This window comes from Gymnoscopelus microlampas (assembly GCF_963454915.1).
Source record: "Gymnoscopelus microlampas genome assembly, chromosome: 7".
Taxonomy (NCBI): domain Eukaryota; kingdom Metazoa; phylum Chordata; class Actinopteri; order Myctophiformes; family Myctophidae; genus Gymnoscopelus; species Gymnoscopelus microlampas.
The window spans coordinates 22,602,282-22,625,976 of NC_139944.1; the positions used below are offsets into that span (position 1 = coordinate 22,602,282).

General features: G+C 41.4%; 1 protein-coding gene across 2 annotated transcripts; it reads left to right on the top strand.

Moving 5' to 3' along the window:
• Positions 1 to 340: 340 nt before the first annotated feature.
• LOC311048292 (dual specificity calcium/calmodulin-dependent 3',5'-cyclic nucleotide phosphodiesterase 1B-like) lies at positions 341 to 22,536 on the top strand. Of its 2 annotated transcripts, none has more exons than XM_084061463.1 (14): positions 341 to 532; positions 4,165 to 4,278; positions 5,875 to 6,057; positions 6,801 to 6,867; positions 8,050 to 8,166; positions 8,694 to 8,834; positions 9,070 to 9,170; positions 13,210 to 13,335; positions 17,423 to 17,524; positions 18,158 to 18,278; positions 19,577 to 19,646; positions 19,802 to 19,919; positions 20,542 to 20,678; positions 21,421 to 22,536. In XM_084061463.1, the coding sequence occupies exons 1-14, from the start codon at positions 480 to 482 to the stop codon at positions 21,516 to 21,518; spliced, it is 1,548 nt and encodes a 515-aa protein (XP_083917589.1). In that variant the 5' UTR covers positions 341 to 479; the 3' UTR covers positions 21,519 to 22,536. The 2 variants fall into 2 exon arrangements, with proteins under 2 accessions (XP_083917589.1, XP_083917588.1); XM_084061462.1 differs by having other exon boundaries at positions 19,565 to 19,646; positions 21,421 to 22,535.
• Positions 22,537 to 23,695: the final 1,159 nt, after the last annotated feature.

Genomic DNA, 23,695 nt, shown 5'->3' on the forward strand with positions numbered 1-23,695 from the left:
GCCTGAAAGCATAGCAGTCATCACTTCATCAGTGAGGTCAGCTCACTCACACTTCAGAGACGTGGTTTACGCATATACACAAACACTCAAAGACAAAGACCCACAGAGGCAGGCACACACACACACACACACACACACACACACACACACACACACACACACACACACACACACACACACACACACACACACACACACACACACACACACACACACACACACACACACACACACTCTCTCTCTCTCTCTCTTTAGGCCTGCCTAACCAATCAGAGTGAAGTGGAGTGGGTCCCTCTAGAAGTGGGTGGGAGAGCTGTTGAAACAGAAGTCTGTCTCAGGATACAGTGTGAGTGGTTGTGAGAACTTTTCTGTTCACTGCTCCTCTACAGAAGTTTTTCTTTTTCAAGTTTCTCCTTCCTTAGTTTGTCCTGCTGTTGAACTGGGTCTCTACGAGGGTATTACTGCAGCTTGGATTCCGGATGGCTGAGCTGGTGCGCGTCCGTAAGAAACGGCTACAGGTTCCCATCTCTAGGTAAGACAGCCAGTGTGCTGGAAAGTTGGATAAACTACTACAGGGTGATTTAACCACTTAAACCCTATATACTACAGTACTTTGTCGAACAACAAATACCATGAATAGCCAATCAATCTACAAGCTTGTAGATAAAACAAATTCAATTCTTCGATTTTGATTACCCCCAAAATAGGGACGTGGTCGAGTACACTGACCATATTGATATGACCACCTGAGCACAGATTTTAAAAAAGTATTAAAAAAAAGGTTAAGCCTGCTGCAGTTCAGCCTTAAGTTAACACAAGGGTCATGATGTTTATTTGGACTTAACCACTTAAACCCCATATGAGTAAAAAGAGTCCCTCAGGGCTCAATACTAGTGTATTTCCTGTTTTCTGTTAACGCGCTGCAACGCGTTGTGAGCTTGTAGATCTGCTATTTTCTGCGAAAGCTTTCCCCACAATACCGATGCTGGGGTTAAGTGGTTAAAGGGAGATTCTATCCATTATTATCCTCTAATTGTCTACCTCAAAACTCTATAACTCAGTAAGAACAGAGGCACTACTGGAAACTACTCTGTTGTACGACATAAATCAGACTTTACTTAACCGTTGCTTCACCTCTGGCTCTGCAGTGTGATGAACAAGCACTTGTTAACTCCAGATTCTTGTGTGAACACTTGTCATTACTCACCCTCTTGCTTTATCTATGTATGCCGTGGGAGAGAGGTGCTGCAGAGACAACATGTGGTTTTGTTTTGGTTAATATGCTTATCAGTCAGGTTGCAGAATGACATGAGTTGCATGCTCTTGTGCTAGGTTTGGCAGACCCCTCACAAATTAACCACTTATACCCTAGATACTTCACTGACTGGGGTCCCCCCAAGGCACTGGCGTCCCCAGGGATCTATACCCCCTCCTTTTTCCCTCTACACCAAAATCTAATTGCCGAAAATAGCTGATCTATAAGCTCACAATGTGTTGCAATGCAGAGTGGCTATTTTCGCCAAATGTTTGCCTAATCTTGCCAAATAATTGCCTATTAGGACATGCCCAGTCATAATTATTTAATTTCCATTATTTTCAATCTTCTTCCTAGAAGCCATACTTTGGAAAAAGTATTTGTTATAAATGAATACTTTGCATTGACAAGTGCCATGCTAAACTGCTTTGTCACCCTTATGCATGTCATCACCTTCCTCTTCCCCCCTCAAACCGCCCCTTTCAAATACCACATAACATTCAGCTCATATACTGTACAGCAGTGGTTCTCAGTGTGGGGTTTGGGGACCCCAGCGGTCCTTGAGGGGCTTCCAGGGGGTCCCCAGCAACATGAGGAACAGTTTAATTTCACAATTATTTCGCAGGATAGAAGCTAGCCAAGTGAGAGAATGTGTAAGAATGACTATTCATTATGTTTCACTCCCTCTACTGTATTCTCCCTACCTATAGTAGACAGTAGTAGATGTACTAAATCTAATCTCACAAAATTATTTTCAAATGGGATTCCTCTGTCAAATACGTATCAATTTGGGGGTCCTTGACAGAACAACTGCTGTACTGCATATAAAGGAGAAGGTATGCATAGTACATTATGCATGTCTGTGCCAATTTTACCTATCCTGTGTCTGCCACTATTAATACACATTACAGTAAGTGCTCTTAACAGTAATTATATCCTTAATGATACTCCTAAACTGTGGTTACTGTAGCTGCGAAGCAAAGAGGACTGTGCTATCTGAGAGATTATTCAAGATTTAAAAAAAACAGAGCTGTGGCATTCTGATGCATGCTATTTTTATGACTCAACAGCTTTTGAAGGCCTTTGCCAGCGCGATAAACACTTGAAACAAGCTGTGAGCCTCTCATCGCCAGGAGTTGTCTGCTTGTGATTTGAACAGCCGCAATGGTCAATGGTCAGCACGCATTATGGGCAGTGAACATTCAACATTTGAGTTCCAAAGACTTGACGTAACGCAATTGACAAATACTGCAGAAATACTACTAATGAGTCTCTATATCAACAGTCACAAAACTAAACAGTTACACAAACTTTAGGAATTCTTACGAGCTGATTTCGGCAATTGTTAGTAACTTTGCAAACTGTATTGTGGTATGCACTTGCTTCTTATTTATTACTGAGATTGCAAAGATATAGGGAATCAAATAACATATCTCTGCTTATTCCACCAGTTCTATATTAGAAAATGATTAAAGGCTGCAGTTGACTGGGTTATAAATGTTTATGCACATTTATATTTAAAGCTGTTATTACATTAGCTCATACATCAGGAAAAGTCTGGGTGGTCCAAGTGCGGAGGGCCAAACAAGGACCCTGGTTTTGGTACCGTATTTCCTAATCCCTGTACGTTACTACCTGTTTAGCCTTATTTTCACAATTGTCTATTCTTAGTTGTAACTCTTGTTTTCTGTATCTGTCCTGTGTTTAATACTGCCATACTGGCCATGACAACTTAATTTCCCTCGAGGGATCGATAAAGGTCTATCAGAACACTTTCACATTCTTCACCAAAGCCCACTGAAACCAAATTAGGTTACATAAGCCCCTGACCATGGGAAGTTTTCCTCTCATGAAATATTTGGCACTAACGATGCCCTTTTGCCATTGGCTTTCTTTGGACAGTTTGGCATTTAAATCACTTCCAAATTAACTGTGTTCCCGTTAGTGGGGCGTTTTCAACCTGTTGTCAAAGCACTTTCTTGGACCACATTTCCTCAGCAGCTGTGATCCAACTCACTGGGCTAACTCATAAACATTGAAGCGCTTTCATTTATTTAATCAAGTAGAGTTGAGAAAGCTCATGTCGCACACAGACCCTGTTTTGTTCATGGCGACCTTTTTTTCCATCTGTAGCTACAGTATAACACTTAGCGCTGTAAAAGTTATGATTTCATCAGATGATTTTCACACCCATCATTATAATTTTACACAAGGAAAGCCGTGTTTAATGAAAACGATTGCTGACCCTATTTGTGCTCTGTGTTCTATGAAGGTCAATGGTACTTGTTTAGATATATTCTGGGAATGCTCTCCAGTGGCCAGACTCTGGGAGATGGTGGCTTCTAACCTCTCCGAGATGTTTGAGATTACAGTGCCTCACTTGCCTGTTAAAATGATCTTTCCAACCTGGGCTTGACACTGTTCAAAAACCGAGCACTATTAGCCTGGCTTACAGAAGCAGAAAAATGTATACCAACGTGCTGCAAGCTCAACACAGTGCATTTAGGTTGTAGATCAGCAATCTTTGGTGAAGATATTTAGAGCCCTTGGGAATCCGGTTAACTAAGTATGGGGCCTTTGGGAATCAGGTCAACTAACTATAGTAGGGTTTAAGTGGTTGAGTTGGATGTGTTTTTTTTTCTTTCTTACTGTTACCATAATTTTGTGCAACGATTGTGTGCATTGCTATTCATTTTGAGAATGACTGTCTGTTTTTACATTGCTAAATTCATGTCATGAAACAAACGTCAATAAAGAAAAATATTTTTTTACGCACCAAAACACTTGAGTAACCTATAACCATTTTCGCTAAGGCAGTGCTTTCCCTAATTGTTTTTTGAGTAGATTGCCCAACATTGTAGTAGTGCATTCAAATGGATATTATTTTAAATCATGAATGTGTGTTCCAGGCTGAGGAGTATGGTAAAGCAACTGGAAGAGAAAGATGTCGACTTTGAGGAGATCAAAAAGAATTTGGATTTCACGGCATCATTACTTGAGGCAGTTTACCTTGACGGAACAAGGTAAGAGTATATGAACAGGTATTAACAACGTCTAGTATATTATGATTATGGACCTGTGCTAGCTCCTTGTACTGTGTATTTCAATTAAATGCTTGCTATAATGTTTACTATTTTAACAGCAAACATATCTGCCATGGGGAATTTAACTACAGTCACCATTTGTCATATTTTTCATGGTGATTGATGTGTTATTGTATAGCTAGGACCCATTCATTATTTAACACATTCAGTCCTGTCAATGTAAAAAGAAAAAAAAATGTTTGATGTTTACAACCGATATGAGCAAAGTAAAGTAATTTCCTTCTCGACAGCTAAAGGTCACACAATCATAGCTGATTATTTAAAGAGAAAATAACACTGCCTAAAATACTGTATGTGAAAAAGTTTTGGGAACACTCAACATTACAGTATGCACATGCATACACAAACTATATTACACAAATGTACAAAAAGTAATCTAAGTTACTGAAGTCATACAATATTAAGGTGTGAATTATAAACTTCATATTCCAAGGTTACCCATATATTTTTCTCAGTTTTTCTCAGTTTTGAGCACCTCAACATGTCAATCCTTGTCTTAGTGTCTTTGCTTCTGTCTTCATTCCCTCCATCAGTGTCATTAGTGCCTTTATGAAGATTTGTTTCTGCATGACTGGGACAGTGGCTGTGCCACACTCAAAGCCAGTGCCTTTCCTATGTGTTGTTCTAGAATCTAGATTGAAGAGGGTTTACTTTCAATGCTGATAAATTCTTAATACAGTACTTGCACAAATTCTTTGTGTACTGCGTTTCTGCATGTTGGCTTCCAGGCTCTGTGGGTGACTTCTTTTCTCACCTATACCTGCAACCCTGTTTTCACTTTGCTGAAATGCTGGCAAATGAGTGGTATACTCTATGTGATATGTTATCTTCTATCGTTGATTTGATCTCTGATCTTGTCAACGATAGAAGATGGAACCAGTAAATGGCCGCCACTGCTATGCCCTATAGCCAATTTTCTGGTTCCACTCCAAAATAGTCAATGCATTTTCCCCAATGACATTTCCAAAAAATATTTATATCAATTCATTTAAGCATAGAATCAAGCCATCCAGGGTCCTGGTGAATCATGACCATAACAAAATTGTGATTTTATTCAAAAAGGTTTTTTCACAGAATCAAAGTTTTATGGCCATGATTCACCAGGACCCTGGATGGCTTGATTCTAGACTTAAAATAATTTATATAAATATTTTTGGAAATGTCAATGGGAAAAATGCATTGACTATTTTGGAGTGGAACCAGAGAATGGCCGCCACTGCTATGACCTATATCTAGTGCTGGCAAGATGACGGGAAGCTTCATAGTATTTTTCCCGGCTTTGATATGGTGGCTGTACCCCGACTGTTCCGCCAACAATTAAAACACGGGCACACCGCCGCTGTACTGCCTATGCCAGCCTGTTTTTAGCTGGCAATATACTGCCATTGTAGTGTAAACATTGCGACAGTGAGTCCGTGTGTGTGTGTGTGTGTGTGTGTGTGTGTGTGTGTGTGTGTGTGTGTGTGTGTGTGTGTGTGTGTGTGTGTGTGTGTGTGTGTGTGTGTGTCTTCACAGACAGTCCCTAGACTCTGAGGATGACCTTCAGCAGCTCCACAAGGACGGTGTACCCTCAGAAGTCACCGACTGGCTGGCTTCCACCTTCACTCAGAGAGCCCGTCGGCCCGCACGCCGCTCAGATGAGAAGCCCAAGTTCCGCAGCATCGTGCACGCAGTGCAGGCTGGGATATTTGTGGAAAGGTCGCACTTTCTATTTCACTTTCATTCTATTTTTGTCTCTTTGCTGAATCAAATTGGAGTAATGGTGATAAAAAAGCTACTTTATTAGGCCAGTTGTTAGTGTTTATGAGTCTATCACAATGCAGTTACTGTAGGCCAGTGATTCTCAACCGTTTTTAATTTCAAGGACCCCCAGTTTGATATGCATTAGGTCACAGACCCCCATACGATTTCTATCTCTGGGACCGGAATCTACACTGTAAAAGTCTCAGAGTTAAAGACTCGTAAGTGTCCATTTGGTTCCTAACTATCAATCATTTAGCCCCCCTCAACGACCCCTGGGGGTCCTCTGAACCCACGTTGAGAACCACAGCTATAGGCTGTAAACATCATCAGGCATATCATTAATGGATATAGTCTCTAGGGTATAACAGAGCATAAATAGCAGAATAGCCACGTTATATATAAATTAGTATCAAGTATAAATACACCACTGTGAAGATTGAATGATTTCCACGTCTATACTGTAACTGGATCATCCATTTGCGTCTCTCTCAAAGCCACAGAACAGACTGCCAGTGAAAACTGAGCACCATCATGTAAAACATTAGCCTCCTTTCCTCTGTAAAATATCCTGCCCAGGGGGGAGGACAGGTCCGTCCACGGGAGGATTTATATAAACAGCTCCTGAGGCTAGCTCGCTGCACAGTGTCACCATATGAACTGGAGCTGAACTGAATATAAACATCTCATCATTATTCCAGGATGTTCAAGAGGGCCTACACTGCAGCGGTGCCAGACCAACCTGAGGTTGTCGTAAACTGCCTCAGGGTAAGTGATCATCAATATCAATCTAGCCTTACTCTTTGCATGTTACGCTATAAATTGGATGCCACAAAAGGAATTGTATATAGTCCAGGCAGGTATATATTTTACGTTTCCTACCCATAGTAACCAGTGGTGAACAATTGTTATCAACCCCCAGTATTCCTGGTCAAATATTACTCAATTCAATTCAATTCAATTTCAATTCAATTTTATTAAAGTGTCAAATCACAACAAGTTGTCTCAAGACACTTTACATGTAGAGAAGAGACCCGACAGTCCCACCCTGAGCAAGCAATTTTGCGACAGTGGCAACGAAAAACTCCCCCTTAACTGGAATAAACGTCAGGCAGACCCTAGGCTCTAGGGTGGGGGCCTTCTGCCTCGACCGTGTCGGGGGGGGGGAAGAAGAGAGAGAGAGAGAGAGAGAGACAGAGGAGAGACAGAAAGAGATACAAGTAGTAACAATAACAATAGTAGCAAAAATATAATAGTGTAAGATAGTATATAATAATATACGTAATATAGTACAACAATAATGTGTATGCAGTATAAACTCAACTACTAATTGAAAACTTAGTAGTTGAGTAAGTGAAAGCTGCTCTGTCAAATACTTGAGTTAAAGTACTGGTGTACTTGCGCGCCCAGAGGGAGTGCAGTGCATGGCATCGAGTCAGTCGGATACCCCAGCCTAAGCTTGATTTGGCAAATTCCCCACACCAGTCGAATTCCCCACACCTGCCATTTGATTAGTTAGTCAGTCCACTTTCCATAGACAGTTTGCACTTTAGACATTCTCCACACATTCTCCACAGACGTTTATCACTGCACAAGGACTTTTCCATATGGGCACAAAAGTGGCACAGACAGACAGCGGGTATAACGGGGGCACGCATTCCCTATATGCATCGTTCCCAAGTAGGCTGGTACCCAACGGGCACCGGTCTACTATTTGAAATGGAAAGTGGATAATTCATATTCATATTTTTTCCCTTCCTAAACATGTGCTGGAGTCAAAAGTACAATATTTGTCTTTGAAATCTAGGCTAGTGGAGTGAAAGTCATAAGCATCCAAAAATTCAAACACTCAAGTAAAGTACAGATACTCAAGTAAATGTACTCTTCGTTACTGTCCACCACTACTGATACAGTAACACAACTTCTCTCTCTCTCTCGCTCTCTCTCTAGGATGTTGACCGTTGGAACTTTGATGTGTTTGCTCTGAACTCCGCCAGCTCTGGCCACTCTCTGCAAGCGCTGTTCTTCGAGCTGATCATCAGATATGGGCTGAACAGCCGCTTCAAGGTCAATATACTTCGGTTTTCATACTACTGTATGTACAGTAATATCTGATATAGGCAAACATAATGCACAGATTTCTTCCTGCCCACCACCAACACGGAGACTAGGGGTTTGAATCCTCTGCGGTGCCTCAGGCTTAGTGGGGCATCCAAATGAAAACAATTGGTGGGGGGATGCCGGGCGGGGAGGGTGTTCTTTGTTGCTGCACTAGTGGCTACAACAGGTTGGTCAAGGGCGCCTGTCAGAAGGCTGTTGAGCTGTGAGGAATACGATGTTCTTGGATGTCCTCCTGGTGAAGCTCCTCACTGGCAGGTGAAAAGAAACGTCAGGTGATTCCATGTGTATCGGAAGAGGCATGTGGTTTCAATACCGACACTAGAACTAACCAGTCGCAAGACCAACTAGTAGGGGTCAGCAGTGATACGATTACGATTAGTGTGTGGGGAAAGAACTAAATTGGGGGGAAAGGGGAAAAACGAAAAAATAAATAAATACAATTTACACTCAGGTTTCTACTATGTATTTTGTAGATCCCCATTTCCTGTCTAACAGAGTTCCTATCTGCGTTGGAGAGAGGCTACTGTAAACACAACAATTCTTACCACAGTCACATCCATGCTGCTGATGTCACTCAGACGTTACATTGCCTGCTCCTACGCACCGGACTAGTGGTACAGTACAGAGCACTGAGCACATCACTCATATTTTTTTTTTAAATGGAGATACAAGGTTTCTGCCTGATATAATTGAACTATCAGTTTGGTGGCCCTAAACCTGCTTCTCAGATAGAGAAGTGAGGACTTGCTGTCACTACAACAGATTGTAAACAAACCATTTACACTACATATTATAACCCTAATTGAAAACAGGCAGTCCTTGTATTTGATTGTTTTCATGTCTAAATAGCACTGGCTAACAGAGCTGGAGGTGATGGCGGCCCTGTTTGCTGCGGCCATCCATGACTATGAGCACACAGGAACCACAAACAACTTCCATATTCACACAAAGTAAGTACTGTTATATTATATTATTATATTTTCATATGAACTCCATCCACTTACTGTATACTGTGTATATACAGTACTACAAGTACTAGCTATGTCAGATCCTGGGGCTGGAGTTTAGGAGGGGTGACCTTTGTTTATACAGTGGGAGAAATTCAGTGCAAGCTTCATTCAGCTGGTGGCTGCTCAGATGAGATGACACCATTTCCTTCTACTCACTCTGTGTCTCATTGGTGGGTTATGGACAGTTCAACGAATGCCATCATCAATGGGGATTTCCAGCAAATGGAAACTACAGCCTTTCTCTTCCTGGAAAGTTAGCGTGCTAAAATAGAAGCCATTAGTAAAAATGTTGTAGTAGTAGTAGTAAATCATGTAGTAGGCAGGTTTCTAAAGAACAGGAGAACTGTTGCGCCTTTTCTTGTCCTTTTGGTGAAGATTAGCTGCAGGTGCGGTGGTCTCGAAAAACATAAAGGTAAACTGACAGAAGGAGACTCGCTCACTGCATGGAGGTTAAGGAAAAACTCCTTAGACAAGACTTAAAGAAAAAACATTTTCTTTATTTTGAGATGCCCATAATGTGCTCGGTGCTCAATGGATTAAAAAGCAAACGTTTCTGTCCTCCCAGGACCTTCGTCAGTGCTATAATAGGCAGGTTTCTGAAATATCCACAGCCCCCCTGAGTCCCACCCAACATTCCCTTCTGACAGGTGCCACCCCAGCCCATAGGAATACGCGCAATGACAAATATCACCCTCCCCACCCGGCTTCCCCCCCCCACGGGCCAATTGTTTTCGTATAGACGCTTGACAAAGCCGGAACACCATGGTGGGCAGGCCCTTTACCACTGTACCGCCCCAGAGCGCCCATAAAGATCATTACTGAGGACCAATTGTATAAAGATAGGTTGAAAATGTGGGAAGTACTTAAGAAACGGCAGAGAGACATGGACAAAATGAAATATCCCAATATGATATTATTATTTTTCTTAAGTGATTAGACTCTGACCTCTAATGACATTCCTGGGGTAGGGTTTTGTGCTGTTTTTCACTGTGAGAACTTTCACTTTCTCACGCATTTGCACTGAATGTAATGGACACTTTATTTGTTTTATGACGAGATATGGTGAGACACATATGAAGCACTGATTGTAATGGACACTTTATTTGTTTTTATGGCGGGATACGGTGAGACACTCAAGAGGCACTGATTGTAATGGACACTTTATTTAACAGGTTTTACTTTTGACAGGTATACCGCTGCTCTGTATTGTTGATGCTTCTTCTGTATATAAAATACCAGACAATATCTAGGCTCATATCAATATAATATCGATATATTGCCCAGACCTAAGTTAACATTCTTTTCAAGAAGCATAACTTTTTCCCTTACTCTGTGTACAGCTATTTTTAACAGATCTTGGCCACTAGGGCTGTTTTGTGTGTGGTTTGGTTATAATAATCGCTAATTGGAAAGCTTTTCATAATGTACTTTGCTCCCCATTGTAAGAATCCTAATGAAGCAGATTATGCAAATGAGAGTAGACTGGAAGCTTGATAGTAAAATTAGGTCATTATCAAGCCTCAACTGAGTAATTAACACTCAAAAGTCCTCAGCTTTAATCATCTGCTACTATTCATTAATGTTAAATTAATTTATGAAAGACCTACAGTAATAGGTTGGAATACTCCCTGCAGCCTTTCTACTACCGTCTTTCACTCTCATTACTAGAGGCATTCTCCCTCAGCCGACCCTCTCCATACACTTTACTATTTTATGATTTGTATACACTGTACATTGGGGGTGTGCCGATACATCGTCCCGCCACATATATCGCAATACGTTTTCGTGACGAAAAAATATCGTTTCGATATTGTTTTTTGTTTTTTTTGCAATCCTGCTACCATAATTGACGAGCCCACTCATGGAGTGCACATGATTGCATGTTGAGGGTCTCCAAGCAGACACATGGCCCAAATAACTCAACATTTTCCATTAAAATTCCTCAATATTCTGCCTGTGTCCATACCTGCTTCCCATACCGTTACTGTACTTGCAGGATGTACAATTAACATGAAACGCGTATGCCCCAATACTTATGCAAATCACTTCCGCAGGCAGTGCAACGTAACAATGATCATCAGCTTTTGGACAGATCTACAAGCTAACAACGCGTCGACGCGCTGTTGCCTTGTAGATCAGATCGAGATCAGCAGGCAACAGCCCCTCCCCCTCAGATCTACAAGCTGTCGATGCGCTGTTGCCTTGTAGATCAGATCTACTGCAAGCAGCCCCTCCCCCTGCAGATCACACAGGGCAGAGTGACAACCACGAGCGAGTGAGGGAGAGAAAGCTACACCATCTTTTGGACAACAGATGTACAAGCGTCAGAAAGACACGCAGGGACATTGAGAGAGGGAGGGATAGAAAGACAGAGAGACAACACGAAACTTCTCCTCTACAGCGGTCACAGCCGCGAGTAGGGAGAGAAAGACAGAGAGAGACAGCAGACAGACAGGGGGAGAGAGAGAGAGAGAGACACGACACAAAACTTTGCGCGCAGCCATGGGACCACGCAGAAAAACTATGCTGGGCAAACGATACACACAACTCTGTCTGTGAACACATTAATTAATAAGATGTATGATGATTCATTATATTATTATATGATTATTATATAATGATTATACGTGCCCCATAATTATTATAAGATCATATATATCTTAAAAATATAATAATCATATGATATAATTAATCATCATATAAGTTATTGATACTCATAAAAGAATACTAAAAACTATCATAAAAGAAGAATCGTGCTAAATATCGTCTATCGTTATACAGCTTAAAAATATAGTGATAATATATTTTTCAATATCGCCCACCCGTACGCCCATTCATTCACAACAAACAATATATTGCCAATTTTCGCTAATATGTGAGTACACATATATATATATGTGTATATATATGTGTGTGTGTGTGTGTGTGTGTGTGTGTGTGTGTGTGTGTGTGTGTGTGTATATATATATATACACACACACACACACACTGTGTCTGTGTACATATATATGTGTGTGTAGAGAGAGAGAGAGAGAGACAGACGGAGAGATCCAGTAAAGTACAAATGCCTCAAATAGTGCAGTACTTGAGTACATGTACTTATTAACTCACCTCTGTAATTTAATTCATGAATCCCAGGATCCATTCTCTTTTGGACTCCTCTTAGGACATGATTAGGTCTCCTACAGACTACGATAGGCTACTTTACAGGTCACACTTGGACCATTGATATGCAGGCATAGGCAGCTTTAGCTTGCTAAAAGGTGCGAATGGGCCAGCCAATGTATCACTGCAGTAACGTGGCCGGCGGCTGTGTCTATTGTTGTCGGAGCAGAATCATTTTTTATGGCAAATCTTCACTGACCGGGCCATGGCCCCACTGGCCCTCCTGATGCTACGCCAGTAATCGGCGCTGCCAAGTGGGCGCTACGTGGGCGTGGGCGTGGGCGCTAGATGTGAGGCCCACGCCAGCGGGCCAAACTTCTAGTAATAATAATGCAAAAACGGAAGTATTTGTTTGCATTTTCTTTTTTTCCCACTTTATTTCCCCCCCATATATTGTATATATAATAAAAAAGTGCCATATATCGTATCGTATCGATGTCGTGAGCCCAATATCGTATCGTATCGTATCATGAAATTAGTGTATCGGCACACCCCTACTGTACATCCTTCTCACTCTCATTATCTCTTTCCCCCTCTCCCACCAACACTTTACCTTAGATTTCCCCGATCAATCGATGCCTGTGATTATCCGATAGATCGATAGATTGATAGATAGATAATCACAAGCATTCGTTGTTCCCTGTGATTGGATACCAAGGGCCATGACGAACGGTGGTTATCACATTTGACTATCACATATATAGTTACTGAAGGCAATGCCAGATGATCATTTCCATTTTGATCACTGGATGTAAACTTTATAGACATGACGTACAGCCAGACTTTGATGTGAATATGTCACGCTCTCTCTTAGGTCAGAGTTTGCGATGATCTACAATGACCGGTCGGTACAAGAGAGCCATCATTTGAGTGCAGCGTTCCGCCTGCTGCAGGATGACCAACTGAACATTTTCATCAACCTGACTCGAGAGGAATGGATGTAAGATGAAAAAGCTCTTGTCATCTAGTTTCACTTCTTGCTGCTAATTTGTAAATCAAAATGGTGGTTCTACCCGTAAATTAGAATGCATATTATCACTGTTGGGCAGAAACCTTGTACAGTATCTCCATATTTTATCTTTTTATGTCTTCTCATAAATGAATGCCCTATTTTATGCTTTGTCGTATTACTACTATCTAATATAGTAATGTAGATCTTACTAATCCCGTGGGGGAAATTCAGTTTCAGCTTCACCTAGCTGATGGCTGCTCAGGTGGTCATATGGAGCGCTCAGGCAGGAGCAGGTCCATGGGACCTTCTGTTTCCCAGGCAGCCTCTCTACCCGTTCAGCTATGGCCGCCCCCATCGAATCACACATTGAGGGGTCTCTAAACAGAGCCAAAAACGATTTCACTGACACCCATAGGGGGCATTACAAATACTACTAATTACTGTAATTGGCTTAAAACATTTCTAGTTATCCCATTTGACCCAGCAGTGGCTGTTGAGTCAAAAGTCAATGATGACAACTAAACAATGATTACTGTGTACATGGTGAGCATTTCATTTCATATTGCACACCATATGCACTCCTGCCACTTCCATCAGCAGAAAAAATAAGAAATACAATTAATTGTCCCTCAAAACTATATAAATAAATCATAAGAATGATGAGCTCAACCTTACAGTATGCATCACATAACTGCCATGTTGCGTTTCTTGTCCCACCCTAGTTGGTAGTACTCATGGCTGCCAATTCCCACCTGGTGCCGTGTGGGAGTCCCTGCTGCTCCAGATCATATTGAACTACACGCGTCGCAATTCTGGGAAATTGCAAAGTGTGGTTGCGCCGACGCCGGTCGCGGCCGCCGGGGCACAAGGAATACGTCGGGAGAAATACCGTCGGAGGCAGCGCTACGTGCCATTCGGTGTCAATCAATCGGATCCCGCGCTCGTGACACGTGCGGTTTTGATTTTAGGAAATAAGCCCCTCCCACTAAAGAAATAGGCCCCTACCATAAATGTGACGGGGCAATTACGTTGTCACTTCACTCCTGAGATCACTTGTATTTCATTTTGAGGGGATTGATCCCCCCAAAAATCATGTTTTTGCATCAAGCGGTTTATGTTTTGCGCATTTGTGCCGCCCCCTATGGATCAAAGTGGAAATGCTTATGGGGATTCGTTGAGTGAACCACCATTGACATGTGATTCAAATTTGGGATGGACCAGACGTTCTGTTCGTGATTTTTGGCGTTTTTTGTAAAACAGGCCCCTCCCATTAAATTTGGAAGCCAATTACCGACGAACGGTATGGACTATCAAAATTCCGCTTGGACGTGTTTATCGCATGGGTCCAGAGATCATGTGTACTGATTTTTGTGAGATTTGGATAAAATATGTTAGAGGAGGAGCTAAAAGTGTGTTTTGAAGAAAATTCAAAATGGCGGAAAATCTATCCAGATGCAAATGGGCGTGGTCTATATGGGGAGTTGCGTCATTACCCAAGAAATCCAGGGGTAAAGATTTTTTTTTATTTACGACCTACGGTTCAAGAGTTATAGGCCAAAACGTAAAGTGGGCTGTTATAGCGCCACCATGAGGCCGACTGGTGTAATTATTCTTTTAATAATTTCGCACTGAATTATGAACCTTCCCTCCAAGTCTTGTAACTCTAGCCTTTACAGTTTCTGAGAAAAAAATACTTGAATTTGACTGTTTTCATTTTCCCATTAAAGTGGATGGGGACATTTAATGCACTAATAAATCAATATCTATTAAACTATACAACCTATCTCTTAGCAAAGAGTCATCGCAAACTCTGACCGTTAGGGCAACCACACTAATTACTGCTAACTTGCATAACGTCTTCAGACTAGGACTTAAGTCTAATATGTACAGGACACTACGTTCCTCCAAAGAGAAGGATATGATCTCCCACCATGCAACAACACATCCTATACATCCTATGTCCTATGCGGACATATAGGATGTATAGTTCAATATTCTTCCAGGTGTAGGTCTCTGGATTGAATTTCCACAGATCATTGAAGGTCTGAAGTAAGGTGCTGCCACCAAATATGTACAGCTCTCCGTTGTACGCAAAAGCTGAATGACCCTTTTGTTCCTCTGGAAAAATCTGTGAAGGAGTGCTAAGCCAGCAGTTGGTCTCTGTGTCAAACACATTGATATTGTTGTAGTGGTCCTGTAGAGTGCCATGATGAAACAGGTGCCTGAGTTCCTCTGGATGTTAAGCACCAGACCATTGTAATAGTGTCCAACGTGTAGATGTCATTGTGTCTGTTTGGCATGGTGAATCCTCCATAGATATACATGACCTTACCCAAGACACAGGCTGAGTGGAGGTACCTCGCCTTTGGAACAGTCCCGGAAAGATTAGGCTTGAACCATCTGTGGGTGTCAACATCAAATGCATAAAGCATGTTGCAATGCTCCCCTTTTACTTAAAGGAGGAGTTCACCCAAAAAAGTACTTATTTTCAATCAATTGCACACCCCATGAAGCCTTGATTTCATGGATTTATTTTTGTTTTCGTGGCATTCTTAAGACAATAATTTGATGACCGGGTGTGTATCCGGTAGGAGACACAAATAATCTACTTTGTGTCTCCTACCGGATACATTAGCCGGTAGGAGACGGGAATCAAATTATTGTCTCAGGAATGCCACAAAACCAAAAATAAATCCATGAATTCAAGGCTTCATGGGGTGTGCAATTGATAGAAAATAAGTCATTTTTTGGGTGAACTCCTCCTTTAAGTACCCCCCAGAAGTAGATGACATCTTCTATCAACAAAGCTGTGTGGCCCCAGCACATGGAAGGAACCTCAAGGGGACGTTCACCTCTGCCAGTTGTTACTGGGGGCAACTTCGTCCAGCGTAAAGACACTGAGTTGAAGATATGCATCTCAATCTCAATGTCTAAGTACACCTTGTGTAGCACTTCTACAGCAGCATTATTCCACCTCTGGTCCTCCCTCCTTCAGATGCATTGTCCATCGCAACATGCCACAAACCAAGGACAACCGACTTAACTCAAATCAACTCTTGCTATAAACAAATGGAGTGCACTATACCTTATACCGGTAGAGTAGCACAAACGTTATTTGAAGCCTGGCCAGTCTGTTAATCAGCTATTAACAAATACTTCATCTCCACTTCAAAGTCGTGTTAATGATCTATAACCTGCCGGCAGGCAGGTGGACCACGGCCACATCACTATGACTCAGACATAACCATAAACAAACCCGACATGGCCATATACTGTATAGGCAGGACCATGGCCACGTCACTATGACTCAGACATAACCATAAACAAACTTGATACGCCCCTATATAGACAGGACCATGGCCACGACACTATAACTCAGACGTATAAACAACACAGACAGACACGTACAACGGGTACTCTGACAAAGCTCCCGTCACTAAGTGAGGTCAAGGGACCCTCTGGGTTACTTGTGAGGGAGTTCCAAATAGACCCTTACATGTCTCTAATTCAGAGAGTATACAAATACACTGTACCAGTTCTAACAGTGTGATGGAACTGATTCTGGTTCCTCAATGTTGGATCCGGTTCCTCCGATTCCGGATCCCAACTCTAGTAGTAGCCTTTTTTGTTATTCAGCAACAATATTGCATAGCAAGTAACCCATTTTTAACTAAATGAGACAAAGGACTAGTCAGCTTCTGATTAATGGCCTTTATTGGCCATGTTAATAGAGGGTTCTAGACAAGAAAGACAATGTTTTACACAAAATATTGTACATTTTGTGGTAAAGCTTTGCAGAAGCCTGCAGAAAAATGTTTACAGATCTATGTTACCATGGTAACAAGAAAGCCCATCAGGAAATCTTAAAAAGGTTTATTATGTCTTTTGAGTCTTGCTGCCAGTCATCTGTGACATTGTACACAGTACCACTGTGCTCCCCCGACCCATTATCTCAGATCAACAAGTAATGTGTGTGTGTGTGTGTGTGTGTGTGTGTGTGTGTGTGTGTGTGTGTGTGTGTGTGTGTGTGTGTGTGTGTGTGTGTGTGTGTGTGTGTGTGTGTGTGTGTGGACAGGGAGTTGCGATCGCTGGTTATAGAGATGGTGCTTGCCACAGACATGTCTTCTCACCTCCTCCAAGTTAAAGCCATGAAGTCCTATCTACAACAACAAGAACGGTAATGTTAGTATACCCGGCTGATCTGTGCATTTCTGTTCTGATGTTGAATGAAAGTATATTGGATAGGTATATTATGGGTTCGATACCAATTATAATGGTACATTGTGCGTTTATATTGCGCCTTTATTTAAAGAGCTTTACAGTGCGCATTACAGACATTTCAAAGTTTCCAAGATCCTGCCATTGGCACTTCAGTGGAACAACAGTGGATAGTCCAAGCCTTGTCATGAAGGAAGGATGGCATTTGCCAGGTGTGAATTGGTCCCAGGTGCGAATTGGCATGGGGGGGGGGGCTTTAAAGGGAAAGATCAGGAAAAGTGAAGAGAATTGTGAAAAGGGCAGATGTCATGTCTGTATATATCAACCATTCACACACACAGAATACACCGATGGCGGTGGAAACCATGCAAGGCACCAAACTGCTCATCGGCAGCAATTAGGGGTTCAGTGTCTTGCAACTGCCCAGACATCACCATGTTGGAGATAGGTTAGCCTGGATTCTGTGTTGTCTTTCCAACCTTGAGGCAAAATGCACCATAACAAACAATCCCTAAAAGCTGGCTGTGACCTGCTAAGTACAACTGAAGTGTACATCAATAGGATTTGATAAATGTATGCTCTTCCTCAATAGAATTGACAAGCCAAAGGCTCTGTCCTTATTGCTGCATACGGCTGACATCAGTCATCCATCCAAGCCCTGGGGGTTGCACTCTCGTTGGACCAAAGCTCTGATGGAAGAGTTCTTCAGACAGGTAGGACCACTGAGTGTGTTTTGTCATATTTTCTCGGCTATGTTCGGTCCAGTTCTCCTCAATTCTGTACTTCTGTACCTTTTCTAATACAAGGGTGTGTGTGTGTGTGTGTGTGTGTGTGTGTGTGTGTGTGTGTGTGTGTGTGTGTGTGTGTGTGTGTGTGTGTGTGTGTGTGTGTGTGTGTGTGTGTGTGTGTGTGTGTGTGTGTGTGTGTGTGTGTGTGTGTGTGGGGAGCTAATCTCACAAGTACTTCCACTATTTTTTGTTTAATAATGAAGGTCAATGGGGAGTCAATCGTCACAGATGTGTCATAGGCGACAGGCTGGCCACTTATGCACATTGGAGCCACCACTTGGTTTCAATTTGGATATGAACAGCCACATAAATAGCTTTTTAACCACTTTCAACCTGGTGTACTTATTTTGGTTATGTCATAGGCTGCTACATTCTTAAAATAAATTGTCAGAAATGTTTACATTTTCAAAAATAGCTAAAATAGCAGATCTTCTATTTTTGCTATTCGTCGTATAACAAATTATACAGGGCTTAAGAGGTTAATTGGCCGCGAGTAAGTAAAGTGGGAGCCTGAGTGATCGTGACATTTGCTTATTAGTGCTTCTTTAGAGGTGAGTCATATTAACTTGTGAGGGCGTTAATGAAATTATGAAATGACATATTTTCCATTTCATGAGCTTGAAAGAAAACTGAATAGTTCCTGTGGTGTGAGGTGGGTACTGTACAGACACTGTGAAAGGAAATCAAATAGCTCCTGTGGTGTGAGGTGCTGTTGTACAGACACTCTGAAAGGAAATGGATCTGCTCCTGTGGTGTGAGGTACAGTACAGAGAGTCTGGTAAAATACATACAATATCTGTCAAAGAAGAGAGGCTGAGTTGGGTTCATTTGTCACTGAATGCGATTTATTGTATATTATACAATACTGAGTCGAAATGGATTCAAGTCCTGCCATAACTCGTCAAGTTGTCATTCTCTGGTCTGATTCCTTTCCTGTCCATTGTTACTGTACATCTGTAGTACAGTTATTGTACATCAAAGGGGGGGGGGTGCCTCTACAATATCCAAATGGAGAATGATTGAGTTAAAACAACCTTTGAAAACCAATAACCATTATTTAATCCCTATTTTGGGAATGTCCTTATAGGCGAAGATTTTTTCAAGTTCTTATGTGAGCTTGTAGATCGGCTATTATCGCTATTCATCGTACGACAAAGTATGTAAGGCTTAGTAGTTAAGGTGTCTTCTCTCTCCCTTTGTGTCTTTGTGAGGGCGATAGAGAGGCAGAACTGGGCCTTCCCTACTCTCCTCTGTGCGATCGCAATAGCACCCTCATAGCTGAATCACAGATAGGTATGTCTCCCTTACAATGCTTCACAAATTCCAGTCACACTGATTTGTTATGTAACAAAACACTGTATGCTTATTTTAATGCTTTTGTGACAAAGTCTAAAACAGCAAATCTCATTTTTATACCTTGCAATACCGTATGTTATTTTCTCTTTTAGGGTTCATTGATTTCATCGTGGATCCTACATTCTCTCTGTTAACAGACATGGCTGAGAAGATAGTTATACCCCTGGTAGAAGAGAACCCGGGTCCACCTGACCCCTGCAATAGACACAGGTTACCAGCAACCCTCATATTGCAGGGATCTTTAAAGTGTGTTTAAGATAGTCTCGTGTTGCCAGACAATTGGAGATCAATGTCTACAGACACGTCTGGTGACATCTAAATTCAATGTAATACTTTCTAGAACAGGTACGCCTACTGCTTTAAAACAACTTCTGTCACTGCCTCAATATGAAGGACCGTCGTGAAGTCTTTGCATTGGTTCTGAATCGTTTCCACCTAGTATTAGCAACTATGTTGAATATAAATGTCAAAAACATATTGGTAGGTGGAAATCTCTGATCATCTGGCAACGGGAGACTATGTTATGACATAGTTATTGACATGGGAGCCATGCCGTTGTTAGACACAATCTTGTTAGAATGCGTTTTGTCATATTCATTATCCAATTATATTGAGTTATCAATTCCCTTTACGAGCTTATTGACCAATGTCAAAATAATGCAGAAAATAGGATAACAACTAGGATTGTTATTGTGAAATTAATTAGACCTTAACAGTATTATAGCTGGTTTGGACAATGAATTCCAAGATAAATTAAATTAACACCAGTAACCAAGACCGGAATGTCTTTTTCTAAGTAAATATCTGACAAATATCTATAATGTTTCCCCAGTAATCTTTGGAAGGAGAGCTCCAGAGGCCTACAGTGGAGTCTGGCTCACATCACAGCTGAACTGGTCAGTTTCCGCTCCACATGGACACGGCACACTGAAGACAACAAGTTAAAATGGAAGGAAAGTGGCTCCAATGGTATGATACATACAGTATGTACTGTATATGTATTATTTATCAGTAAATCATACTCAGTGTGTGTGTGAATACTGTACTGTGTTATTTGTCTTAAAAAAAACATGTATGGTACCAATCTGCTCATCTGGAGCAGTTAAGGTTTCAGTGTCTTGCTCAAGGACATTTCGACACTAACCCAGGAGGAGCCAGGGATCTAGCAAGGAACCCACCTGCAATTTAACCACGAGTTCTTGTGTCCCTAATCTGGACATGTCATAATAGGCAAACATTCTGAGAAAATAGGCGAACGTTTGGCGAAAATAGCAGAATAGGATAGGCTATTTTTGGCGTAACAAAAGTACACAATAATGCTACAGGTAGTTCAAGTTATTATATCAGTTATATCCATGGTTAATCCATGCCTCAGGCTTTTGCTGATTTCAAAATGTATCATCAGGCTTCTGTTGGTTTGAGACGCTTCTGGTGTGCTATTTTTAGCTGCCTTCATGCGTTCTGACTGATCTGAGTGAATAAGCGTGATATTATCTGTTGTTAGCAGAGAATGAGCAGCTTAATCTCAAAATGTTTGATTGATTTGGCAGGGGCTAAAGCCTCTTAGCCCTATGATTGCTCTGATTCTCTTGTATTTGCCATCTGCATTCATCCTTCTAGCAATCACACAGAGACAAACAGTCAGAGATAACGTTTCCTTTGCCGCTTGACTCATACAATCCCTTTCCCCCCAATGTTCTTTCTTCTCCAGGTTTCTCAGATCCCACCTACACAACAGAACCGACATCCAGACAAGAGAGGCTGTCAGGGGCATGTCCACAAGCCCTAACTAATGATATGAAGCAGTAGACACCGTAGGGCTTTTGGTTGTTTTCATGAAGCCTTTGTTGAATTCGATAGAGAATATCCAGAGGTCAACTAAGGTTAACATGGATCCACTGTGTGTGTGCACTGCACAATAATTAATGATGCCTTCTGATGACATGGTTGTGGAGGGTGGTTAAATGTGCTGAGAGAGAGAGAGAGAGATAGCGTTTGAGTGTGTGTGCGCGTGTGCGGGTGTGTGTGTATGCTCGCGTGTGTGTGTGCGTGCGTGTGTGTGTGTGCATGTGTTCACACATAAGGCGAAGATATTTTTTATGCGGCGAAGTTACATACAAACTTACAAAGTCAACGCACAGACGCGAATTGACGTGACACTGCATCGGCAGCACAAATGAGGCAAACCGATTAAATGACTTAATGCGTCTTCACTCAAGTTGAAAAATATCTCAACTTGAGCAAAGTTTGCTTCACCACTGAGGCGACATGAAAAAATATCTTCTCCTGTGTGAACGCACTTCCAGAGAGAAGAGAGAAAGAAGAAAAAAAAGTAGCCTACTGTAGGAGGAGGGGTGGTTGAAGGTTTCAATCCTATTCACAAGGCAGAACGCTGCCATCATAGTCATGTCTTCATGTCTTATGTGATGTAGAATATTTACTATGGTAATTTAAGTACAAAGTCTACATGCTGGCCATGTTGTACTGTAGTTGTTATGTAATTTAATTTACCACCTGATCAAACCTAAGTAACATTTTACCCATTGTACATCAGTTATTTAATCATATATTAAATGTTTAAATGAAAAAGATTTTCAAATTGTACTCTATATGACACTAGTATACAGTACACCTGCACTAAGGCTGGCCTTATTACTGTAGGATGTGGCATTTTATAGAATTTTATCAGTTTTAGTTTTATGTAAGCAGATTTATATTGCAACATACTGTAACAAGAAAAGTAACTAGATCTGCTAAATAAATGTCATCTTTATTCATAATCTATGTTATTGTTCACACCCTGAGTGAATTACAAGTGCCTTCTGTGTATCATTTGTATTCACTGAAGTGTGAAGCATGACCATTGAGTAAATGTTTATGTCTACAGTGCCAGGATTATTCCTCAGAGCAAGGTCCATTATACATGTGCTATAGTACGTCCTGTAACACACCATATACCAGTGGCGGAGCCAGAACGTCTTCATCTCTTTTATACGACCCATGAAAGCCTCATACATGCAGCGAATGACGTACGATTTAAAGACATTTGGAGAGAGTTGAATAACCTCTTGAAATGACATATGTATGTGTTTACACCTTTTAGGTTAAATATTAGCTACAATAGGCTTTGCGATGGATAACTTCTCTAAACGATTTTTCATAGATAGGCTTTTAAGCATATCAGTGTGCCACTGCCACTCAGACAGGCTAGAGGCTATATATCCAACTACATAATGCCTTTTACGACTTCAATCAAAATGCAACAGGCAATAAAAAGTACACATGGTAAGAAAAAAACACTAAAACAATAACAAGCTAATTCAAGAAGTTTTTTTTTCAGCTTCAGTGATTACAATCCATACATAATTACAAATCACATGGATGGACCCTTTCAAAGTTCTTCCATGCCAAAAGTGTCAGTTCCAGGTAGGAAAGAGGCCGACACAGTGAAACACTTTTGGCAGTAGTTTTTTTCCAGATTTTATCTCCTTGTGTAATGAAGATAAAACAAGGTTAGAAAGAAATAGATAGGCCTGTGAATCTAACGATTCTCGATTAGATTCCGATTCTTGGAGTCACGATTCAATTAAAAATCTATTTTTCCGATTCAAAACAATGTGATGTGTGACCAATACATTGCATACAGGCCTCAGTTATTAGCAACGTCAGGGCTTGCAACAAACGTGGAAAAACAGTGTATATATTTTTATACTCACCAAGCTCACCCTATATACAGAGCCTATATGGGGGCCAAAAAACACACAGCCACGGCCGTTTAACAGCTCCTAGCCATAACCGGGGTGTACAGAACTGTGTGTGTGTTAACACACCACTGCATAATGTTGACTCAACTATATAGCTCTTAGCGTATATGGGGGCAAGCCACACAGTAAAAAAGCCATATCTGCCATAAACGTGGAAATATTGTTATACTTCCACAGTGACATCTAAATTTATGCAAGCCCTCCCTATAGCGTCGCTACATG